At 44.2% G+C, this 18956-nt stretch overlaps 1 protein-coding gene and 1 long non-coding RNA gene across 4 annotated transcripts in view; one reads left to right on the top strand and one right to left on the bottom strand.

Annotated features, from left to right (window-relative positions):
* The window catches only part of LOC138513910 (uncharacterized), a 519082-nt gene that overhangs the window by 492091 nt on the left and 8035 nt on the right, over positions 1-18956 (bottom strand). The window lies entirely within an intron of this gene.
* The window catches only part of LOC138513908 (cathepsin S-like), a 46506-nt gene that overhangs the window by 25477 nt on the left and 2073 nt on the right, over positions 1-18956 (top strand). Inside the window, exons 5-7 of the mRNA XM_069629050.1 lie at positions 2132-2314; positions 14177-14336; positions 15727-15826. Of these exons, the coding sequence (XP_069485151.1) occupies positions 2132-2314; positions 14177-14336; positions 15727-15826 (443 nt within the window). The remainder of the gene's footprint in view (positions 1-2131; positions 2315-14176; positions 14337-15726; positions 15827-18956) is intronic.

Genomic DNA, 18956 nt, shown 5'->3' with positions numbered 1-18956 from the left:
TCAAACTCAAGCTTGGGGGGATTTGTTTCACTGTACAGGGACAGGATTAGGGTTTTAACCTTACTTTCCAGGCCAGTCAGAGTTTCCCCCTGTTCTTCCTCCAGGCCCACAATTCGAATGTTGGATCGACGCTCCCGATTTTCCAGGTGTTCGATCTTGGACTCCATGTTCCGTTCTTTCTGTTCTAGATCCAAGAGCCGGGCCTCGTACTGCATGTTGGCAATGTCTCCTGACTGCTGGTTGCTTTCGACTGCTTCCAAATGGTCTTCCACTTTAGCCATCTTTGTTTGTAGGTCTGAGACAGTCTCTGTAAGGCTAGATTTGATCGATCTAATTAAACATTGAAGTAGCCGTATGTCCGATTTAGTTGCGCTGTCGCAATCGTTGCCGGGGATGTCCGAGGAGCGCTGGACTTCATCTGGTCCCATAGTCGTGCCTGTGCGGCTAAACATCTGCACAGTTGCTAGGGTACGTGGATCCAGCTTTGTCTTTGGTCGAGTCAATTTGCCACTACTGCAGCGTGGGAGGCCAAAAATTGTCAGACCGGAGGCTGTCCTAGATGTGTGAGGTTGCCTGGTCTGCGCCCAAAGAAGGGTTGCACCCCTTGTACCCTATGCAGTTGCACTGAATCAGCAGGGACGAACCGGGCACATTCAGATATTACTTCTTTGGTGGCTTGCTCTTTAGTTGGGTTTTGCAAATGGCTCAACTACCTTCTCTTTTCCCCCTTTTAGACTTGCCTCCAGCTACCCATGTGTTCCCCTCCACCTCTCAGGAGGGCTCCACCGAGCCGAATGTGTTGGCTGTGCTCCGGTCTCTGTGGTAGTGTGGGGGCTGTCCCTCGTTGGATAGTAAGGTCAGCTTCAGTGCATCAGCGGTTGCAAGAATAGCGGCTCAGGGGGGGCTGGCCCCTCTTTAAGGTTCTTCGGTTTACTGGTGTTGGGGGACTGATAGTGTCAGCTCGGGGCCAATGACACAGTCAGGAGTTTCTAAGGGCACTGGTGTGATACTTGGATATCGCCCCCTGTGGCTGACTCGGACCTTGTGCTCTTTGTGTAGGTGTTCGAGGCGGGTTGTCATCAGTTTTTGCGAGGAGATTATATGTCCATGACCTCGGGTTCGAGTCCAGGAGACTCCCCACAACGATTGCTGCTGGTGACTGTGTGTGTATGCAGTCCCTTTATTACTTGGTAGATGCAGCTTCTGTGAGGGTGTCTGCCTTGCGCCTGAGTTGTTGCAGGGCTTAGATGAGCGGGGGGCCATCTAGACTCCTGCCCGATGTGTTGATACGTTCATTGGACGGAGGGGGACAGCGCTATGGTAGGTGCGTGGGCTGTTGACAGCGTTTATGGGAGATGGTACCGCCTACCTCCCACATGGCGGGGAGTGAGAGGAGAGGCACCTCTCTGCTAGCGTGTTGCTGCGGCTGGGGAGATCTGCCCAGCCCCCACAGCAAGACCGCTTTTTCCACTTCACCGACAGGCCACCTTGCTGGTTTGCCTACCTACACTGGGCCGTCCGGCCTAGAAAACTCGTCCGGCGCCCGGTGATGTCGTCGGTGGATGAGGGGGAGGGGGTGAAGGACCGCAGCTGGACCCAGGCTCATCTCCTCCTCGTAACGCTCAACCTCGGAGAGCCACACACTGTTAGATTCATCTCGACCTTTGGTCTGCGAATTCCACCTCGGCTGCACAGGTCCCTTTAGAGATGGGCCCGTTCGCCTCTCACTGATCTGCTACCGCCACAGCGGCCGCCATTGTTCTTTTCCAGCCGCCAGGCCTAGGAGAGCGACACCACGGTGCAGATTTCAGCACTGTAGCCCCTACGGCTTCTGATATAAGCTTCTCTGCAGCTGCTTGATCGGTTTCTGGTGCTGCTCAATGCTTAGCTGGGTGATATTTCTTCCTTGCACTGCTTAAATTACCGGCATGTTTCTGGCCCGGAGAGGGAGACGATGAGTTATGCGTCCATCACGTCTGCGCCCCCTGGTGGTCTCCAGTCCTGGATCTTTTACAAACCTAGCAATGCCCGTGCTGTTTGAGGTAAGGGGAATGAATGCTTGCCGTGTTTCCACATGGGAATCTGCCTAACCCATATCAAGGGCTTACATGTTTTGCTTTTCCTCCCAAAGGTCGGCGCCCTCGAGTCTCGCTACTGTATAAAGACGGGAGAGCTTATGGAGATGAGTGAACAGGAGCTGGTGGACTGTGACAGTGAGGATGGAGGCTGCTGCGGCGGGTTCCCATACAGTGCCTATAAGTTCATTTCCGAGAAGGGTATAATGGCCTCTTCACATTACAAATACAAAGGAAGGGTGAGTAGTCTGCTATTTCATACTTTTGTTTAGCAATCCTCAGTTGTATTATTGCATGTCTCATGAAATGTCAGGTAAACCAGTAAATATAGCACTGGGGCTAAACAGAGAACCTACAGTAACAGCATGGCGATGCCAGCCCCTTTTTAATATTGGCTATTAGGGTGCACTAAAGCTGTAAACATGTTACTGGCATGATAAGAATGTCTTAACTAGGTCTGCCTTTATACACTTGATTGCGAAACACTATGCACGTCCTTCACTAAAGTCCTTTAAAAAAGCATTGGCAAAGGGAACAATTTTGGCTTGTGTGTAAGTATTGGGCATTTACCAGGCACTTCTAATATATGCCCAGGTACTCGCAATATTTTGCAGCTGATAACAGGCCAGATAATACAACTATGGCAGTGCCTGGAAAATCCATTTCACATGCCTACAGAAAAGCCCAAACTATTGGCATTGCCAATGCTTGTTTAAGCTTAGAGTAAAGTGATGTTTTATGGACTAAAACATAATTCCCATTCCATGCAGGGTTAATTGTTAGGTGCATTAATGTATGTTTAATCTAAAACTTAGGTGTTTTGCGAAACTTACTTATTTCTAGCTAGGATATCAAAAAAGATGCATTTGCTTCAGATCAGGCAGTTACAATAATTGTGCTCCTCCTTTTCGCGCACCTGCTCAGAACACACCCTTAGGGCTGTGTTGGTTGTAGCAGTGGGAAGGCTCTTATATGTCTGTCAGCTCTTATACTTTTTTGGAGCAGTTTTACTCCTATTTTTAGTTTTGGCTATTAGTTGGCACGAAAGCATAGGAGTACAGCTAGGGGGGAGATGGCATGTGAGGGACACAAAGCTTATAGGTGTCGTTTGGTTATTTACCCACCCATTCACTCTCCATGGTCATGCTAATCCCTATGGTCGTTCACACCCACTTCCGACCCCACCCCACCCAAAACACATCCTACTGGGATCTCTTTGAGCTAGCTAATCAAGTCCTAACAAAATGCATGACTGTGTTATTTCAAAGTAGTCTTCTGACAGTTAATGGCTTAAATTGAGCATTAAATTCGCTACTTGTGTAATAAAAATGTCTTAAATAGGTCTGCTTTCAGCCACTTTAATTATAAGCAGTGTGGGTGCCCTTCACTGAAGTCCTGCAAAAACAAGCATTGACAAAGCTAGGAGATTTGGTGTTTGTGTAGGCATTTGACAGGCACTACTATTAGATGCCCAGTTATTAACACCAAATTGCAACTGCTATCATTAATGGCCAGTTTGCACCATGACGGTCGTGTATGTCAGATGCCTTTCATAGGCCTACACAAAACGCAAAACTGTTGACATTGCCAATGCTTGTTGTAACTGGGAGTGTACCTGGCCCTTTGGGAGGAATATTCGTTCTCTTCTGCCACACAGTAGTAATATGCATAGATATTAACTGTTGCTAGTAAGTACTGAATTCCAATAAAGCTAGTAAGTTTGTCAAACTACTGCCAACTTGTTTTTTACAAAATGTCACTCCTTGATCATTCACAATTATTTAAAAATTCTGCAGTCTGCAAGTGATGGTCTTGAAGTACCGAGTGTAGTATAGCTCAGTGTTATTTTCCATGTATATATGCAGTACGAGGCGTAACATAAGAAAGTGGTGTGATCTCTTTTCGCTAGGGCAAAATCTAAATTTCAGCATCCAGGTACCCCCCTCTTTTTTAAGTTATTCGACGTGGTACGTTTGCAAGAAACATGGGCTGTTCAAAGCCTCTTTCTCGATGGCTATCCGTCTATTTCCTCTCCTGCTACTAAGAACAACAGAGGGCGTTGTTTTGGGGGCCCTTTGATCGTGGTGAAGACCTTATTGGACTGCAAATTAAAAGCTAGGGAAACCAAACAAAATTAACTTCAAATGATCAGTCTAACCCCAAGCAAAGGAGATAGTTTTATCATTCTTAAATTGTACAATAGCATCATAAATCGAAACAGAACAGATTGTCCTTATTTAAGGATGATTGATCATGTGGATGTTAATACCATTGTCGTGTTGGGGCGATTTTAATATTAAGCTGGCTAATGGGCTCCAGAAGGCCTAGGTGAGGAATCTGAGGATCAGGTTTTGGGGATCCTGTGTCCCCAACTGCAGGACGCGTACGTGTGTTAATGACGTATTGTTTGGCCTATGCCTCATTGAATGGGGCTTGCATTTAGCAATTGATGCATTGAGCCCGATTTACTGGGCCAAGCAATCTTCAGAAACCATAATGGCCTGAGAATGTTGAAAAATAAATAAATAAATAAATAAACATAATGGCACATCGACTATCGATTATTTTTGCATATCAGTCAGACATTGGCATACGATTGATAAATTCAAAACCATAGATTAGAAAGTCCTTTGTTATAAGTAACACAGGTGATTTCTGTGACTTGTATTCCTGGCTCCCACCATTCCCAAATGGACTGACCATGTGTTAGATGCCATGTTTGTACCTGACTCTACCAGGTGCAATCCACCCTAAATTGTGTCTTCTCTTTTCCCAGCCAGATTCCTTAATCATCTCCACCTAACAATATTGGACTAAAGGAAGGCAAAATTGTTTCCCTGGAACAAGGCCTGTCAAGAAAGCTTGTGGGTAAATAACTGACCAGGTGAAAGTGAAGCAAAGGCAATGTCTTCTATGTGCTCTACCTGAGAGTCCACAGTATTGCAACTCAGACAGACAAATACAGGTCAGAGAAGGCTCTCTCAGACAACCTTGGCTGCAGAGAGATCAAAAATAATATCCCTGTGGAGACCACTAAAACATGGCTCTGTCCAAGTACCATCACCAAATATTGTTGTGCTCTTGTCCAGCGGTTTTATTTAAATCACCTGGAGACTTTTGCAATTTGTTGTGGGATAAGTGGTCTAATTACCCTTATTACGAGGTTGCTGGTAGGCCGCTGGTAGTACCGCCGGCCTACTGGCAACCTCAGCTTACTGTTTCTTCCACCATATATCCCGGTAATACTGGGATATTATCGGCGGCGGTGGAACAGTAAATTCCCATTCCCGTGACGTCCCATAGGACGTCAAGGGAATGGGAACACTGAACCACTGCCACTGTTAATGGTGCTGGTGCTTCAGTGAATTATCTGCTGGTAGGTGCCTGAACTATCAGCAGGTCAGGCCTACTGGTAGTTCACAACTCCTACTGGCATACTTGGAGTGAGCTGGACCGGCTCACTTATAATGAGGGCCAATGTCTGGGAAAGGGCTTTCTTAAATGTTAAGAATGTAGCACAAGGTTTGAATAAAAGATAAGATGCTAATAGAGAATAGGGCAAGAGCAGACATAGGCCCTCACTACGGGATTGCCAGAAAAACAGCCGGTAGGCGTCAGGTTTCCGGCAACGCCATAACAGCCGCACCACCGCCTGATAATCCAGTGCCACCGGGATATCACAAGTGGCGGTGGTAATGGTGCCTGTGCTTCAGGCCTGCCAGGGGATCTGTGCCCCTACCAGCATTCTCATAGTATGGCAGTCCGGAAAGTGTGCTGGTTCGTTGCTACCAGAACCCTTGTTTCCTGATCACCATACTCAGAATGAGGGCCATAGTGTTAGTAGATTATCCTCATTTAGCTCCGCCCATATTTGTGTGGCCATCTTCACTGGGGCCTGCCCCACTGACAACCAACATATTAAGGACTTGGACTATTGGTTTTATTATGAACTGCCATTTTGAAGTTGTTGAGGTCGATCATTTCTATCTCAGTCTTGCCAACAATGGCTTAGCATTTTTGGATATGCAACACACTGGGCCTCATTACGAGGTAAAACCGGCACGGCTGCCGCCGGAGTAATTTTTTTACCGGCACCCGGCTTTGGGGACTTAACAGGGCATTCTAGCCCTGGCGGACCCGGTTAATACCCGAAGACTGGTGGCGGTAAAAAGTGCTCCCCATTCCATTGAGCCCAATAGGGGTGCACAGTAGCACCGGCGCCATTAATAAGGGTGCCAGTGCTACCGGAAAGGCCAGATCTGGCGGGCAGATAGGCACCCGCGAGCAGAACTTGTAGTATGGCGGTGCAGTAGCAACGGTGCAAGTAGCTTACCGGCACCCATGTTACCGTACCAACATACTTGTAATGAGGTCAACATTTAGTCATAGGGAATGTATGCAAACACTGTCTATGTTTTCTTGCCTATCTGTCAATGTTGTCTTTTATAATACAGCTGTGCGAGCGATATGCCAGAACCTTCCAAGAAAAGGTAATATCACCACAGAAGCGTTGAGTTCTATTTTCTGATAGCAGGCAGAACGATCTGAACTAAAGGGTCAGGAAGATGTCAATTTCTTCCCGAAGGTACTGCCAGATGTATAGGAAGTCTAATTATGGGTCATTTGAGTCTCTAAGTCCTGATTGAAACAGATTAGCAGCTTTAAAACTTCAAACCATTTCTGCAGTTGTGAAGTGGTGGCATTCTCCATAATCTTGTAGATGTGAGAAATGTTTGAAACATACAATTACCAAAGGGTTTCAGGAGGACTTTGTTCGGAGAGGGCTTACAATGCTATGTTTCAGATTACAGGGACGGAACATCCCTGAACTGATTTGTTGATGTGTAGTGTAAGTCTTTGCTAGGCATCCAGCCGCAAGGACAGAAATACAGTAGCAGTAGGGCAGAGTTCTTTTGGGAAGCGTGAATGACCAGCAGTGATGTAGGGTTTTTATATGTCTAAATGGTCCAACGTTTGGGAGGAACTAGCCAAGTGAAAGTAAGTTGAGACTAGTGCAGAGGGACAAAGTTGCTAAACTAGACTTTGAAGTGATTTTGAAGAATAAGGCATTATAGAAAAGATTGCAAAGATCTTGCAGAGGATTTTGCACACGTGCGCATTTTACCTTGATGACTTGATGGTCAGCCTCAGTATTTGTAACCACAAATGCTGAGGCTGACCATCAAGTCATTTGTAAACAAGCATGAAACTTCGTCTCTGACAATTGCTCTTGTAAGACGCCTCTGGTGAAACTGGTAGGTGAGTTTATTGGCTTGTGCATGTGACTATCTCATCTTCTTTCTACATGTTTGCTATATGGGTGCCAGATCATTAGCAAACCTTTATGTTATGCGCATAGCAGGGTGGGTGTTGAGGCTATGTTCTGAAGGGGCTTGGAGATGGAAAGCATCAGCCAGGGAATCCAGATGTCATCTAGAAGGAGATCTATTTTTTGGTCCCTCAAAAAGGGGCTATGGGGTGTAAAGGCAACACTAAACAATATCCTTGAGAGAGATGTAGTGATGGGCCAGAAGATTGTTGAAGACTGGGGTGTGGCTATTGCAGCCAAGTGAGGGGTGGGGATGGAAAAGACCACAAGGAGGTGGTCAGACAAGGAAACTGATGTCATGGAGATGGAATCAAATTGATTGCCCAAGGTGAAATTGCAGTCAAGGGTGGCTTTTAGAATGAGTGGGGACACAAGGGATTTGATCATTTGAAGTTTTCAAAGGTGACAAAAACATTTTCCAAATCAACTGCCCATTAATATTGTACGAGGAGTTTGTTGGTAAGCTGAGAACGTATTTGTTGATAGTTTCCTGGGGGAGGTGTTCGAGAGGGGGCTTGTTGATAACATCAATGAGAATGGAGTAATTAACCTAGATAAGAGTTTAAGAAGTTATGTGTTTAAAAGGGTTGAACATGTTGGCATTGGCTTAAGGAGGGCATTGCAATCATGGTGTTAGAAGAGCACAGATTAAATGGTTGGATTTATGATGTCAATGAGCTGATGTGGTGGTCTAAGAGCCAGTTTACAGTGATTTACAGGTTGTCCATCTTCCAGGGTTTGATTAGGTCGGCCAAGAGGATAGCTTTGTTGGTGACCGATCTTCCATTTAAAAACCAGAAATGGAGCATTTGAAGATTTTTCATTAATGTCATTAACGGGTCCGTTGTTAGCATCCTCTCCATTCCCATTGAGCCCCGTGGGGGCTCAATGGGAATGGGGATGTACCGGGTCCGGGTCCCGAGAAAAGGGAATTACCGGGTCCGCAATAGTTGGAATGGCCCGGTAATTCCCTTTTTCTAGGACCCGGTACCCGGTACCCGGTTTGGGGGTAGCCATGCTGGTAAGAACGGCATGGCTACCTCCAAACTCCTAATGAGGCCCATTATCTTTTAGTTGTTGTCCATAATCAGCACTTCATCTAAACAAAGTCTATCACATGAGCACACACAACCTAATTTGGACAGCACTGTGTATTTGTCGAGTCCTCAAATCCCACATGACTGCCTTTTTGGTCTGTAATAGCTCTCTGCTATTGTAGCCCTTATTTTATCGTTCCATACTGTCTGCTGCAATGGATGGTGCCAAGCAAATGTTTTTCCAGAATATTGCAAAATGGTGATCTCCTTCCTTAGGGATTTGGGCTTCAGGCCAACCCTTCTCAGAAACGTAACCGCTGGTGCCTCTTACAGTCCCAGCTGACTTTGTGGTGGCAAGACTATGGCCCTCATCACGAGTCCTGGCGGTAACCCTTAAATGCGGCAGTAGCGCTATTACCGCCGCATTTAAGGGTCCGCCAGATCATGGCTTTGGCGGATTTCCCCCCAGCTCTGAACTGGGGGGAAATCCCCTGCAAAATTGCCGATTTTCGGCGCGATTACCGCCGGCGGGAAATCCGCCGGCAGTAATAGCGCAAATTTTCCCCATTGGGCCCAATGGGGAATGAGGAATTCCCGAATGGGCCCAATGGGGAATGGGCAATAACCCTTCCGCCAAACCCGTGATCTGGCGCTAATAGCGGCGGGGGTCTTGGCGGTAGGGCTATTAGCGCCGGCGCCAATAGCGCCGGCGTTACCGCCCAACTCGTGATGAGGCCCTATAACTGCTGGCCGTGTTCACTTGCACACTCCCTCACACCCATACATCACAGCAGCCTCCCCTGAGCTGGAAACTCGCACAAATGTGCCAGATCAAAATCTCTTGAACCCTCTGAATGGTCGGGATTGCATTAAAAGTCAAGGGCCATCCTAGTGTGGACGTAACCAGCACCTATAGTGTATTCATTGTAACTCCTTGGGGTCAGGCATGCTGTCAAATGATTCCACAATCCATCGATATTGCAACATTTCACTTTGGCATGCCCAGCCCAATGCTCATTAGCCAAGACAAGCTGACAGAAATTGGTGCCAGACTTCAAATATCGAGCATCACTGGAAATCAATTTTGCTTTAGATGACTGCACTCAGTTGCCATCTTGTCTCACATCTTGTCTTAGATACTAGTCTACATATCTGTAAATACCTTCTTACATACACTTCTGTTACACACTCTAACTCTAATGCAAATCTGACTTGGCTTGCCTCTGCCCAACATATAAATACAGCAATAAGCAGATATATGCCACGGACGCTGTAGGAATAAAGAGGATATGTTTCGATACCTGAACCCTTTTTAGGCAGCCATGCCTGAAATGACATTTTGAGGAGCACGGATTTCATAATTCCCTTCCGAGACCTGGAGGCAGGATGTAATTCCAGGGGTGTTAGATCCATTCAGCTATTAAGGACCACTTTGCTGCATGTGTATTCTTGGGTATGCCCAGGATCACCATGCAGCGAGTAATTTCCAGACATACCCCACATGCACAGAGAACACCTCCTCTCCAGCTGTCTCGCCTCTTGGCTCTGTGCCCAATATAATACAGTTGAGTCCACAATATATTCGGTCCAATTGTACACATAGCTCCTCACCTTTTCGTTCTTATACCTTCCGGTGCATCTTATCTAGCTGCCGCACTCATCCCAACTCTCTACCCGACTTTGCTTCCCCCGACCACTACTAATAAATGCTCTATCATACTCCTCCTTTGCCTCCCTGGCAGGCAAAGCACTTTGAAGCCATTCACTATGGCAGGAAGGCACTATACAAATGAATGATACCATAGCAAAACATAACACTTACACCAATATACACTTGGTGCATGGAAATTCTTAGAGAGGGTATTATAAGAAAACATACCAAGGATGAAAGCTCACCCTGGGAGCCACAGGAGTCTCTGGCCCACCCATGGAGGGTCTGCAGCCTCGTACCCTTGAACCCTTCTTTGTCCACTCCTCATGTGCATCCATTCACCTCGAGGCTCATACTCCTTTCAGAATGAGGTTTCTCCCTCCTGATTTTATTCTCTATAAATCTTATTATGAATATCTGAGGTAGTTGCATGATCTGTGTTCTGTGTGGTCTAGGTCCTCATCCGCCAGTCAGAGGCCTACTTTAAGGATGAAGTGTTGCCATGTTAGGTTGACCCCCTCCCTTGTTTTCTGCTGTATCACCTATTGTGCTGGGAGCACCAGACATTATGGGCTAGATTCTCAAAACATTGTTGGCAAAGGTGAGGAGATCTTCTCACTTGCGCCAAAAAAAGGAGCAGCCCAATTCACGAAGGGCATCTGAATGAGCACATCCTAGATACACTCATTCAGATGCTCTTTCCCCCTTTGCACATTTGTATTGTATTGTATTGTAATTGTCATTTGTATAGCGCCTATTCCCAAAGAGCTCTAGGTAAATGCCCTTGGGGACCAAAGTCAAAGGTGTGGGAAAAGCATCAGAGGAATTTAGACTACATGTGTGCATTTGGCTGATATGAAGAAGGAAACGTGGGGCCAAGTCCCTATTAGCTACCTATTTCGAACCGGCATGTGGATGGGTGCTGAGTAGTTGTCCGGAGATTATGTGAGTGCATTAGATGTATTAATTGTCCAACAAGACTGAATTTCTGTCATGGTGGATAGCTGCATTCATACGGCAGTTGTGAGTGATGTGTTATAATATGGTGTATGATCGCAGATATGTGCGTTTGGGCGGCCTTGCCTTCGGCTGACTTCCATAAGCAAGGAGTGTGATACGTACCCACGAGTTCTGGCTGGTTTCTTGGTTTCATAGTTGTCTGTCCCGTGAGCATCTGAGATGTTATACTCTCATTCTTTCTGAATTTCATGGTGGGCTTCTTTGCTTACTTGGAGGGTGGCTTAGCCGGTGAGGGTGCAATGCTTGCTTGTCAGGAGGCGGGCAGGGAGGGGGGGAAGAGACAGGTGCTCAGAGCTCTCTTGAAGGCAAGCACAGTGTCTGTTCAATGTTCTCAATGTTCCTAGGACATCTCTCTGTATTGATAGGGGTCTGTGTTTGAGCATCTCACTGTGCCAAGTATATTTCATCTTTGCTTGATTCTACCAATATTCAAAATTACTTGTTGGGACTAAAATAAAATAAATCTGCATGCAATATAGTGCATGTTAGGAAGTGGGAAATCCTGGGAAAATTCTAATTCTAATTCCACCAATAGTTTATTTGGCCCCAATGCAAAACCCTTCACTTAGGAGAAAACAAATGATGCACTTTGCTCCTAAAGATGCACATATTCCACTCCCGTGTGCAACCATAGAGTTCCAAGTGTAGGAGTGTGACCTTGTATGTTGTATTATGTTGCCAGTCTTTTATATTGCACCCATCACCACCTTAGTGGTCCTCAAACACTGAGCCTTGTGGGTGTTCAAATGTACATCCCATATTTAGATACAGGATTGGCTTTAAAACCAAAGCATTCCCCATTTGATCAAAAAAGTGAACGTGTCTGGGCATTTAAAAGTGCATCCCCAATTCAAAAATGGGATGCGTATTTAAATGAGCAGAAAAGAAGATCATACCCCTGTGCCTTTTGAAACAGGGGCAGGGGAGGCATAAATCATAATAATAATATAAGTGTCATCACTGCAATTTAAGCAGCCCTTTAACTGCAGTTTAGAGGTTCTGTAAATGCCCATCTTTGTGAAATGTGCTCTCAGCGAGCAGTAGGTTCACAGACACCCCATACATACACACACACGTTGCCTTCACCCTATAAGGTCAGTACTGCTACTATAAGTACAGACTCACTCTGGCATTTGCCAAATAATAGCTATACGGTCACTGTAAGAAAACATTGGGGCCTCATTATGAGCGTGGTGGTCCAAATTTAAGGGTGCCGGTCGTACGGTACCGGCACCCTTTCCGGATGCCAAACTCTAACTCTGCCTTCCTGGGCCGCTGCGCCCGGCGGGTCTGAGCAATGGGGTCTGTGCTTCCGTGTCCCCATTCCTGTGGAGTCCATTTGGACTTACTTACACTTTCTGCCACCTGATATCATGGGCTTCTAATGTCCTGGTGGCACTGGGATCTCAGGCGGCAGAACGATCTTGCGAGTTCGGCGGCAACTGCTGGACACGTAATGAGGCCCATTGTTATGATGGCTGTGAAATAGGTCACCTTGCTGGGCTGACAACTCGAGGACACTTCCAACATCCACCACACTGTAAGTACACACTCATGACTTTCTTACCCAATAATTTTTCAGTTCTGCCGCCTGCCACCTGCCACAATAAGTACACACACATTTCCTTTGACCTATAAGGCCTGTTCTGCCACTCTAAGTACATTCTAATGATGGCTTTTCCCAGTAATGTTGGTACTGCTACTGGAAGTACCACACATGCTGCCTTTGCCCTAAAAGACCAGTACTTCTACTGAATGTTCACATTTGTGATGGCATTTGCCAAATAATGGCTGCATTGTCACTCTAAAAGGCCATTATAAAGCTGGCGTGACTGTCAAATAATTCTCTTTACTGAGTCCTCACTTTGAGGAGACTTCCACTCCTTTCAACTGTAAGTACCCACTCATTATTGCTTTCCTTTTCTCAATAATTTTGGGGCTGCCATTTTCCACTGTAGGTTCACACATGTTGCCTTTGCCTTATAAGACCAGTACTGCTACTGAAGTTTACATTTGCACTGGGATTTTCCCAAACATTGTGGTACAGTCACTTTAAGAAGCCATTATCATTCAGGACTGGCTGTCAAATAAATCTCGTTGCCAGGCTGTCACCTCGAGAATACTTCCACTACCCCCTTGGCCATCCCACCTCCTCTAGTTTATGCTTAACTATGCTTTTGTTTGCTCACGTCTCTCACACTACACTTGCACACAAGCATACACATACACAAGCACACACATTCACAACTTCTATCACAACCGCGCACAACCCCTTGTATACATACACATACGTACAAAGTATGTTTTTTTCAACTTCGATTGCCTCAGCTCTGGACTCGCCATCCTCTGCCGATGGCACGCACCACACTCTCAGTGCGTAAGAATAAAGAAACAAGGGGAGGTGTCTATCCAATTTCTCCCTGAATACTAGTTCCTTCAGTACAGTGAGAATGTCAATGATGTAATGCCCGTAACAAGCCAATAGGGCACTGACCTGCAGTGGGCCAGCCAGCATGCCCTATAGCCTATGCAACTCTGGGGAAACAAAACACTGCTGGCCTTCCATGGCTGATTGGGCCTTCACTGCCTGACTTTCATCCACAGAGAAGTCTAGTTTCCCTCATAACATGACCTGAGAGTGCTTACCTAGATTCTCAGAGCGGATTATGGTATGCTCAGGTTTTTTGCTGTTCTACGTGATTGGTTCCTCAATAATTGGTGGCAGGTAGATGGATGGGCCTTATGGATGAGCCACCACTGAGCGTATGTCACATGGTTCTCGCTCTGGTGTTAGAACTGAAGAAATATAATTTTTCCTTACTTGCAAAATGATCCACAAAATATCAGAAATACTGCCATTTTTGATGTATTCTTTTCATTCAATTCATCATCTGTAACTTTTTGGTTCCTTTCCTTCACAACAAAGCTAAAAGGCAGAGTATGCCACTCACACTGGCGGCATTGGCCGATGTCTGAAGTACAACTCAATTGTAACATTTATGGTGAGTCCCATTGCCTGCTTCATATGATGTTTGAAACAAGCACTCTGTGCCTTTCTTTGCAGAATGCTGGATGCCGCTTTAAGCAGCGGAAGGCTGTCCCCCTGAACATCACTAAGTACTATGAATTGAACGGAGAAGACAACATGGCCGCTGCGGTTGCTTCTGATGGCCCCATCACTGTAGGATTTGCTGTGTCAAGTACCTTCTTCTCCTACCGTGAAGGTAAAGAGCAGATAAACTTCTCTTGAGTGATTTGTAGATCAGGGCATTAAATATCATGTTAGCAGGAACCCCAACCACCCTAAGTTTTCAGTGTGAAAACTGACTTGGCAGGTAAATATCTTTCATGTGGATTCAGTGTGTTTTGTATGAATTTCGTGAAAAACATGGACTGGGCTATGCCGCTTGATGTCCAGACTACCAGTTCCCTGAAATAGTTATTTTTTTCTTCTAATACCCAATTCTACCGCTGATATGCAATTCTATTTGATAATGCATTATCCACATTCACCATAATCTTCCTCTTGATGATCACACATTGTTTCTTCCTGAGCCAAGTCAGCAGGGTCTTAATTGTAGTCATACGTAGGCCAACAATGACAAATGAGAGAAAACCCAGAGAACGGCTGCCAAAAGTACACAATGTTACCTTTCTGTAGGACACTCAAATCGCTGCACATAGTCAGATGGAGCGAGAGGGCAAGCACATGATTAAGGGAGGAGCGCATGAAGGAAGCCTGGTCCCTTTGCGGGTAATGCCACCTTAAACATGATGGGTTTGAATTTCTGTATAAAACAGAGAAGCCTATGACAGGGGTCTGCAACCTGGAGCTCTCCAGATGTTGCAAACTACAACTCCCATGATCCATTATCATTGGCTATGCTGACTAGTGTGGATAGGAGTTATAGTCCAAAACAACTTGAGAGGCAAAAATTGCAGACTCCTGATTTAGGATGTACTGGTGGGTGCAGGAGTCCTCAGCTGCCCTCAATTTCTATGTTTCCTAAAATGAATCTCTGAGAGAACTTCTAAATGACATGACTATTTATTTCGTATCTGGGGTTTAACAATAGGAAAAACAAACCCATCTGAGGTTAGTCAATTTATTACATTTATTTATGTGACAAGAGTATAATATCACAGATTCTGATTTTTTAATATCTGCATGTGATGTCATTTATGTTCATTAAATTCAACTTTTAGTTTGACCATTTACAGAAAAAATAGGCACTTTATTAATGATAGTTCTGTAATCTTAGAATGGGGTGATGCCATTCTAACACACTGCAACGAAGATGTTTTCTTTAAAGTAAAGCAATAAGACATCAGTTGTACTTGAATGAATGCAGACTCCATGAAAAGATTGATACTTAGATTCAGCTCCTGGTCAAGAATATTACCATTCTTTCAAGTGCCCCTAAATGTCTACTTGTCCTTAAACTGGGGCACAATGGTTACATGTAGAACCTGTTGAGAAATATTCAGGTGCTCATGATGGCTCACCTGCTGTTTAGTCTCTATATATTTTTGCCGCCAGCTTAGAAATGGGACTCTCTCTAATGAGATGACATTGTAGAAAAACTGATTTGTGTGCAATTTGTGCATCATTAGGGATTTATGATGATGAATGTGCTGCACACCCAAACCATGCCATCATCATCGTGGGGTATGGAACTGAAGATCACGAGGACTATTGGATTATAAAGAACAGGTGGGATATGTTTCCTGCTCTGTCACATTCTTGTGGTCTTGAATTCATATGTTGCTTCCTTATCTCTCTTTGTGTATGTCTCGCTCATCACCATCTTTAGAACTGCTGATGACTAATAGAGATGCAGGGAATGTGGGCTGACACTGTCAGTGTAACCCCGCATTCCCTCCTCTCCCATGTCCGGCATCCGCGGTCTTGCCTCCTTGCTCAACTACACAATTTCTACCTTCTGTCCTCTGGCCAGATCATTGCGGCTCGTTGGTCCCCACTCTCTGGAGGCCTCAGTCCTCTAAGTGAACTTCCTCTCTGGCATCTCCCGGGTTATCTGCCTGCCGAGCCGTGCACCATGCTTCTGACAACCGGCGATGCAGCATCATTTGGACTGCCACCTGGTTATCTCACTGCCTTTGTTTCTCTCCATCTAGCCCCTCACTAAGCACCCATCATGGACTGGATACTAATGATGTTAATTGCCATAATAGGGGAGTTGTCGTAAGTGAGGCCAGTCAGGAATACCTTGGCGAAGGCTCCCTTTTTTGCCATGGCCTATCACCTTAGGCTACAACTCCTTTACCCACCATGAAAGCCTCCCACCATGGCAGTTACTGCTTCATTGCTTATAGTTGGATTTTCTCTCACTACCTTACAAAAGGGGAACTCCAGGGGCGTTAGCAGTCCGGTCAACCCTGGTTGCAACCTTGAAAACCTTAAACAAAGACTGGTTGCTATAGTTCACTCAAATACAGGGAATCACGAATAGAGCAATGACAAGGGAAAAGGGATTAAATGTGCCCTTATTAGTACGAAAATAAAGTACATTTTATTTAGATCCGATATATTTTTTAAAAGGCACAAAACTAACACTATTAAAAATATACTGTTAGTGCTTAACACTCATATGACATAAAACCACAGTCTCAATACAAAGGCACACAAACCTATATTGACAAATTACACTTAACACTCAAGAAAAACACAAATGACCATTAAAAATCTGAAGTAATTACACGAAAGCTACAATGCTCAAATTCATGGAGCATAATCAATATGGCTCCTAGTTACCGTTTTTCTCTCACACCAGCCTATTTCTGTTTATCCTTTTACGAACACGCCTCTATATTTTCTATAACTCTTTTTTAAGCATTTAATTTCTGCTCACTTTGTGATGTGTCTACATTGCTGTGACCTTTCTCTGAAAACAGATTTGCTGTGCTGCTTTGATCTTTTTTCACCTCTTATTTTCTTTTTTGCCTTTATTCCACTATTTGCTGTCTTGTTCCTTCCCATTGTTTTATGCCATTGCCATTGCTTTAATTTTGTCTGCCTTTTCTTATAATACGTTATCTATTTCCATGCATATCGTTCACTGTTTCATTCCTAGCTGCTTGTGTGTGCTCTGCCTTTCTCATTTTTCTAACTATTCACCCCAAATATCTCTCCTCATCGTTTTTGTAGTCCATTGTGATGGTTCTATTCACTTCTTTCTTTACATTTTTTAAAGCCTTATATTTAATTTTTATTTGATTGTTCTGTTTCTTTTCAATATCTCATCATTTAAATTAACTCTTCTTGTGGTTCCAAATATGCTGTGTTTCTCAATGTTTTGTACTTTCTCGCAATCTCCATTTAGCAAATTTTTCCTTATTTCTGGTTACACTTAATTTTGTATTTTTCTTTCATAGATTTGTAGATCCCAGTGGGATCTTCCTTCTCCACATTGAGTCTTTCATTCATTGTTCCTTTCTTTTTCTCTGCTTCTCTCCTGTGAAATGATTTCATTAACTTTCTTTCTTCTCCTCATTTTCCCTTCTGTCGATTACATTCAATGTTTACTTGTATTTCTTTGCCCCCTAGTTATTTATTTTACTTTTGTCATCGACTTTCTAACTTTTCTGTTTTTGTTCCATATTTTCCTTTTACAAAAGGAAGGCTTCCCTTAATAACTGGAAATAAGGGAATTAACTTTTTTCAAGGAAGGGGGGTTTCCAGTGAGAACAAAAAACAAACTCAATTATAATAATTTCTCAATGATTTTACGAGAGCCTCTGTTATGGTGCAGAAAGTAAATATTATCTATATTTCTAAGAATTCCCCTCAGTTCTCTCTTAATAGACACCCAACCTGAGGCCTTAGGAAATGTATTAAAAACACCATTTAGATTGGCATTCCTATCATGTTCAAACAAGAGGCAGATTGCACACAGACCTCTTTCTCTGTACATGACATATAAAGAGAAAAAGGATCAATATATTAGTATCTTTTTTAAACACACATGAATGTGGATATGGCTTTTGAAATGTCCCCCAAAAATGTCAAAAAAGGTGTATAGAAATCTTCTTGCACGATCTTCCTATTTCAAACAGAAAGTGAAACATCATGTTTCGACATTGTGGACATTTTATTTTCACCCTGTCTTCCTCAGAGGTAACAGTAGTTATTATATCATCCAGATGGGCACTAGGTATGCCCTAATGAAGGTGTATATCTGAATTCCATAGATCATCCATGGAGTAGTTCTATAGAGATTGCATGTGTTATATTGCATGGCTTCTATTTGGTCAGACCTTAGTGATCATGGGTTAACATTTGATTAACTTATCTTTCGTAATGCTTATTGTTGGGACAACAGAGATCCCTTAATACTTGTATATCTGCAAGAGAAGGCAGGGATAAGGACAGTTCCTCTGTCACAAGATTGCTGCCTGCGCTCAGAATGTAGTCATCTATCCTCTAGGGGAGGAATTTAAGGAATACGAACATGAACCCTGCACTGAAACCTCTACTGCGGCACTTAAACCCATACTTTCTCTTGTTACTATGGAAGTACTAAGCGCCAATGTGCCAACACTAAACATTAGGAAAAGCAAACTTACTCAATGTGTATTCCGTGATCACTGTGGCCTGACACATTAGAAGTGCAAAAATATAACGTGTGAACTTCCTTTAGAAGTACCTCATGGGCGAGCTATAGAATTCAGATATGCATGTTCATTATGGTATGCCTAGCACTCATCTGGATGAAATAATAAATACTGTTATCCCTGACAGGGCAAAACAAAAACAAATGGCCCAAAATATCAAAACACTTTCTTTTTGAACTAAGAAGATAATGAAAGAAGATTTTCATTCA

This window comes from Ambystoma mexicanum, chromosome 12 (assembly GCF_040938575.1).
Source record: "Ambystoma mexicanum isolate Mex_15411 chromosome 12, UKY_AmexF1_1, whole genome shotgun sequence".
NCBI classification, from domain to species: domain Eukaryota; kingdom Metazoa; phylum Chordata; class Amphibia; order Caudata; family Ambystomatidae; genus Ambystoma; species Ambystoma mexicanum.
The sequence above is the reverse complement of the archived record's forward strand: the minus strand, read 5'-3'. Positions and strand labels throughout refer to the sequence as shown.